The 6327-nt window shown below is 42.0% G+C and overlaps 2 protein-coding genes across 3 annotated transcripts in view; one reads left to right on the forward strand and one right to left on the reverse strand.

Annotated features, from left to right (window-relative positions):
- The first annotated feature begins 29 nt into the window (after positions 1-29).
- LOC129860664 (UBX domain-containing protein 10-like) lies at positions 30-2058 on the forward strand. The gene is made up of 2 exons (XM_055931292.1): positions 30-489; positions 932-2058. Exon 2 carries the CDS (start codon positions 973-975, stop codon positions 1822-1824), a length of 852 nt encoding a protein of 283 aa, XP_055787267.1. The 5' UTR covers positions 30-489; positions 932-972; the 3' UTR covers positions 1825-2058.
- Positions 2035-6327, reverse strand: part of LOC129860662 (ATP-dependent RNA helicase DDX19B-like) — a 4941-nt gene continuing 648 nt past the window's right edge. Inside the window, exons 2-12 of one of the 2 annotated variants that reach the window (XM_055931289.1) lie at positions 6320-6327; positions 6167-6217; positions 5935-6070; positions 5643-5735; positions 5289-5415; positions 4941-5055; positions 4505-4682; positions 4034-4271; positions 3762-3924; positions 3417-3608; positions 2035-3324 (exon numbers count right to left, since the gene is read on the reverse strand). The exon at positions 6320-6327 is cut by the window's right edge and continues 59 nt beyond it. In XM_055931289.1, the coding sequence (XP_055787264.1) occupies positions 3263-3324; positions 3417-3608; positions 3762-3924; positions 4034-4271; positions 4505-4682; positions 4941-5055; positions 5289-5415; positions 5643-5735; positions 5935-6070; positions 6167-6217; positions 6320-6327 (1363 nt within the window). In that variant the 3' untranslated portion in view covers positions 2035-3262. The remainder of the gene's footprint in view (positions 3325-3416; positions 3609-3761; positions 3925-4033; positions 4272-4504; positions 4683-4940; positions 5056-5288; positions 5416-5642; positions 5736-5934; positions 6071-6166; positions 6218-6319) is intronic. The other variant, XM_055931290.1, reaches the window with a different exon arrangement.

The raw sequence follows: 6327 nt of genomic DNA on the forward strand, positions 1-6327 counted from the left end.
GTGTCATGGTATTATATAACCTAAGAATGAAGATGGATATTAGCGTTAAATCTGGTGCAATGTTTCAAACACAGTTTGCATAATGCAAAACATCTCTGTCTGGAGTACAGTTCCAAAATTACAGAAACTTTCAATAAATTCTCTGGTATTCCCTAAATCTCAGTTGGAGGGAATCAGGAGGGAATACACAGGAAATCCAGAATCCTCTAATCAGGATTTACGAAAAAACAGGGAATTTATTGAAAGTTCCTGAAATCTTGCAACCCTAGTCTGGAGCAGTGTGATTAGAAATGAAATAGATACGACTGATGCTGCACGCTCCTTGACTTGCACCAGGGGGCAGCTTTGTTGATGTGTTAGGCAAGCAGCGTTGTCAAGGTAACTATAGCTGTGTCGGTAACTGTTACGCTGCCTGCTGAAAAAGCTTGAAAACTTCCCTCGAGTGTTGACAAGCAAAAAAAGAGACTGATCTATCAGCTGAAATGCAAGGTATGGTGCATATGTTTGTTAGTGCACGATAAGAATACTATCTGTAATTCTAGTGGCAAGTATGTCCCCTCTTTGTCACCTACTTGGATCGGACAGCTTAGTTAGCGAACGTTAATTTGGTAACGTTAACTGGTCAACAAGGAAATCAAATGGAAGACATTTTCTGTCATTTGCATGTCAAGATTAGTAAACTTTCAAGCTGGCTAGTGCTCTCAAAAAGGGTGGCCAGTCTCCTCAACAGCTACTGGGCATGAAGACTTTTGCGCCAACCCTGATGAGCAGACCGTAACATAACTTTCAGCAGGGATGTAACAAAAGCCTGCACACCCAGTGGCTCTTCGCAAGAATGCCATTCACAGTGTGACTATGATGAGACAGAATGTCACAGAATAGCTATTACATTTATATTTCAGTTCTCTCTTAACTATCTTCCATCTTTTAGAGTTGAGTCACATCTAAAACACTTGACTGCTGTGGAGAAGAATGCATTTGACCAGGCCAAAGTCCTCGAAAGGGCGTAGTCGACCCAACCTGAGCCACACGCCAAACATGGATGTGGCTGAGAGCTTCCACAACACACCTCTGATCCCGAAGCCTCCTTCAATGGGCTACGACAGGTCCGGTCGTTGCCTCCACTCCCACTCTCGCTCTCAATCCCTCTTCAGGCAGAGCAGCCAGCTGAGCGTGAAACAAGACCCAGACTACCTAGATACGGTTCCCGAGGTACCCTCTCTTCCCTTCCCTTGGAACAAATACAAGCCCCTCCCCTCCATTGAGAAGAAGCCGTCAGAGGAGGGTGTCTCTTTGAGGGGCATGGAGGAGAAGACATCCAAGCTCAGCCTGTCCGACAGCCTCATTGTCCAGGCTCGGCAAGGGGAGCATCAGCTGTCCTCAGTGAGGACCCGATCAGTATCCCGGTGCAACCCGGAGATAGGCAACATGTCAGAGGTGCTTTGCAAGGTCTGCCCCACTCCCAACCCTCCGGGCCTCAGCGTGATGGCCACAACCCCAGAGGCAGAAAGCCCACCAGTATTCTCCCCTGGCACTCCTGATCCTTTGAGCTTACTCCTTGCCATCCGGGCTCCGTGTGGTAGGAGGTTTGAGTACCACTTCCTACCCACAGACACCCTACTGACAGTGCTTGCCAGTGCAGAGGCCAGATATGGGGCCAGATATGAGCATGGTTACATTGAGATCGTGGATGGCTACGTTAAGAGTGGTGTGGATAGACCCCTCCGAAGGACATTCATAGACCTGAACATGACTTTGGCCCAATGTGGCATCTTAAATAGATCAGTACTGTGCATCTTTCAGGAGGATATGGACTCTGCCTGAACTCAAGATAGATGACACAGTATAACAAACATTAAAGTAATCTGACAAATAGGCCTATATATATTAACAATGAAGCCATATGTTTTTAGAGGAAAGAGTGCTTGTTTCCATTGTAAAGAGGAGCTTAGGAAGGTGTGTTTTGTATTTAAGGTAAAACAAAACTAGCCTTTTCTCACAGCCACTGTGCCACAGAATAAGCCCAGACAGACATACTTTAGGTAAGTAATCTTTATTACAACCACCATTTAGAAGTGACAAAACCAAAAAAGTGCAGAAAGTATAAGAGAATAGATTCAGCAGAGGCTATTTTAGCTTTCATAGCCAAGGTAAACACTCTAAACTCGTTTAGTTCAAGCAGTCCAAATATAAATCATATTCACCGAGGTACAAAATAAAACAATTCAATGGTGTTTTGCTCAATAAAGCTTTTCCTCTTGAAATAGATCTATTATTTATTCCTAACAACTTAGGTATATTCCATACAATCTTATTTTACTTGGTAAAAGTGACCAACTTCTGTCAGTTGACAGAATAAGCTTGAATGTGACTGAACAAAACTTGTTTCCACTGAAACAACCTCCCGCAATAGAGATTTGCAGAACCTATTGGTAAAAAAAAAAGAAGAGCAACTGCTCCAATACTTGCAGTATTAATACAATGGAATCTTTGGATTATTGTGAAGCACACATCTAAATTATCAAGAATGTATTTAGTGTTGTGATCCTGAAATGCTTTATATCACTTGAGGATTGTTAGTCTAGACTGATCATGAGTTGCCTGCCTTCTCATTAATAAGGAATGGACATTTCTCCAGTTTGATTACTACTTCCCATTCACTCAACTTCAAATCACATTACCTTCCACTCATATTATTCTATAAGAAAAGGGGTTTTAAGACCAATCAGCACAGCAAACTTCCCCCATTCTAACAATTGCAAAGTCTTGTTTGATTCAATATATTGTATATTGCTAACAACCAATGGCTACCTATATATGCCTCAGAGAGACTTCAAGATCTAGAGGGTCAAATATTAGTTTAGTGCAACCACTCAATAAAAAAAATATATATAGCAACTGAACACCAACCGTAATGCTAATAGTATCAATGAAGTTATCCTGCTTTTGTCAGATTTTACTTTTCATAGCAGGTTATGAGAATTAGGTTAAGGTTAGGGTTCGCTAAAATACAAAAAAATGTCAACTTTTGACATTCATTTGAAAAAAGCTGGATCCCTCCTAGCCTTGACCTCTCTTTGGCATGAACTTTTGTCCTGAAAATGCTAAAATGCTTTGCATTTAAGGCATGGCTAACATCTGTAATTTAATGTAAACATTCAAATAAATCCTTAAAGTGACAAGTCCAAAAGCCCAAATGAGTTAATAGTCCAAACTGCATAAATAGTTGCATTAAATGATTAGTGATCAAGGTTAGCAGCATCTAGTTGCTGATTTTCTCGATTTCATCGAGATCATCAGTGTCAAGCTTGTTGATCTTCTTATCTATGGAAAAAAAAACAGGAAATTATTAGAACATTGTCTTATAGATCAAAATGTACAACCTTGTGAAGACTTCTAGAAACAGAGTGACGTACTGAAATGTTCCTCGATTTGGTTGAGAATGTTCATGCTGTGTTTGCTGTCAATCATATTGACTGCAAGGCCCCTCTTGCCAAAACGTCCTGTGCGACCAATCCGGTGAAGGTATGTCTCGTTGTCAGCGTTTCCGTCTTTGTCCATGGGCAGGTCAAAATTTATCACCACAGAAACTTGCTCAACATCAATGCCTAGCAATAGAAAGAGAGAAAAAAACATGCCCGCCCTTAGGCCTATTCAATGTAAAAAAATATATAATTAAAATTGAATTAAACACTCATCCTCACCCTCCTACATGGGATAAATGGTACCATTAATCTAGCTTTCAATGACAGTCTTTATACCTCTGGAGCATACGTTGGTGGTCACCAGGACTTTCTCTTTGCCCTCCCTGAAGCGTTCGATGATGGCCGCTCTCTGTTCCACAGTCATCTCCCCACTCAGCAGCGCCACCACATGGCCCTCCTTGGTCAGCTCTGCAGCCAGCCAGCTAGCTGTCCTTCGGGTCTAGAGGCAAAGAAGCCTACTTTATTTCTTTACTTCATTAGTTTATGTACCGTATCAAATCAAATCCCTCAGAATTCCTTCAATCCTAGGATAAGTTGAGGACACTCACGTGACAGAAGATCATAGCTTGGGCGATGGTGATGGCGCCGTAGATATTACAGAGTGCTGTAAACTTTTCCTCCTTGTCGCTGCAAAGCACGTAATACTGCTTGATGGTGTCCAGAGTCTCCTCTTCACGTTTCAGCTTGATGACGTTGGGGTCTGGCACAACCCTCTCAGCAAACTTCCACACGGAGTCCTCAAAGGTGGCAGAGAACAGCAGCATCTGACATTCCTTTGGCAACATTCTGAATGGGGGAAAGAAAAGTCCTTAGATAACTAGACTGTTACACTGTTATTGAGTCAAATAGCATCTGAAAATCATCAGTGGTCATTAAGAGCCCTTTTACAGGTGTCTGTGAACAAAGTTAAATGGCAGCACTCGTGATTACTGGCCTGCAAGATGAACTTGTCTCGTATCACTTAAGTTCTGCTAGATGAGAGTACTGTGCATTTACAACTTTCTATATGGAAAACTCACCTTTGGATCCGGATGCTCTGGTCCTGGTGACCCTGTGTGGCGATCATGACATCAGCCTCGTCCAGGACAAAGACGCTGATCTTCTTGGGGTTGATGATCTTCAGTTTAGAGCACCAGTCCAAGACCGTGCCAGGTGTCCCGATGACAATCTGCTCCTGAAGCTTCGCCCCTCGGTCCACTGCTCAGCACCCAGAGACAAACAGGACAGTTAATGATATTGTTACAATGATGCTTTTCATCAGCATCTTATATTTACAGAACATCAACTCTATAATACACGTGTGGCATTTTCTTCATTGACAGTTATGCTTTCGACATGAAATTTGTGAGAGAGCACTGGCAGTGACAGCATAGGCCTACCATTTCCCCAGTGAAATTAGGCACCCAAACATTACAGGTTGTATTCAAAATAAAAGAGGAATGTTTTGAGACTTACATTTATTGCCACGAATGGCATATGCCAATTTGACCTCAGGATAGAATTTCCCCATCTGCTCAATGACTTTACCAGTCTGCAAAGCTAGCTCGTACGTTGGGGCAATGCAAAGACACTGAGGGGGGAAAATAAGAAGCAACACATTGTGATAGATGTTCTCTAAACTAAGACAATTTCCTGTAACTCTGATCTGTAGGTGCTTTTAATAAAACAACCCATACAAATCCACCTAAAGAGCAAACTCTTTCTGACCTCACTGATTACCTGACCTCTTGAGGTCTAACCTCTCTCATAGCCTGAGTAATGCTAATGGACCATAGCATTGCTGAAGATGGAGATGCCACTCACCTGTGCCCATTTGTTAGTTGGGTCGACATGGCTGAGCATGGCCAGCACGAAGGCAGCTGTTTTACCTGTGCCGGACTGTGATTGGGCAATCAGGTTCTGAGGTCTGGAACCAGAGGGATAATACACGCTGAAGAGAGATTAATTGGGGACTAAAAGGTAGATTCCATTAATTTCACAAATTCAATCAAACAACTATATTACTGTGTACATAAACAATGGTTAATAACTAGTTTGACTACATCTGACTGAAAGTTGAAATTAAATGTGTAACCTCAGAACACACATCACAACAACACCTTCAAATGTCCAGAATATCTAGGCTATTTCCTCTATTATTGATAAATGGGTACTCACGGCTCTGCCAGCATCATGGGCAGGGCATTCTCCTGGATCTTAGAGGGTCTGTTGAAGCCCATGTCATACACTCCCTTTAGCAGCTTATCTTTCCTGAGATGGATGTACAATAAAAAAAAGCATTGAGGCCATGAAAAGGACAAAATATAATAAAAAGGCTGACCAAACACCACATGATGCCACAAAAAAAAGCAGTGTTGCGGATCCTAACTCAGCAGTTGAAATACACTGTATAATCTAGGCTTCATGTGAGGTGTAAGCAATGGTGAATTTGAAATCGGATATCACTTACAGTCTCAGCTCTTCAAATGTTTTGACTGAGTAAAGAGGAGAGTTGGGATCCCTCTGAAGAACCTCTACTTGATTGGTAGTGTTCACAAGGCTGGTGTGGATCATCTTATTCAACAATGACTGGGCCGCTTTGTCCTCTAAAAGACAAGAGTGACAGGTGAATGACCTGTCCGACTACACTAATTGAATGGAGACATGACAGGGAGATGAGAATAAACCCTAAGAATTCACACCTTTTTCTTCCCCTTCTACATTGGTGCCATTCTCCACTTGCTTTGTGGTACCTGGCAGAAAAACTAAAACTCATCACTGTATCACAAAAATGTAATGGACAATACATAGAAGAATATCAAGAGCAAATGTTTGATTGACATCAGTGATTTTACCCTTTGAC

The sequence above is a fragment of the Salvelinus fontinalis genome, chromosome 8, assembly GCF_029448725.1.
Source record: "Salvelinus fontinalis isolate EN_2023a chromosome 8, ASM2944872v1, whole genome shotgun sequence".
NCBI lineage: Eukaryota > Metazoa > Chordata > Actinopteri > Salmoniformes > Salmonidae > Salvelinus > Salvelinus fontinalis.

Bases quoted from the DNA above. Each gene is read 5' to 3' on its own strand.
- LOC129860664 (XM_055931292.1), top strand. From the start codon at position 973: ATGCATTTGACCAGGCCAAAGTCCTCGAAAGGGCGTAGTCGACCCAAC.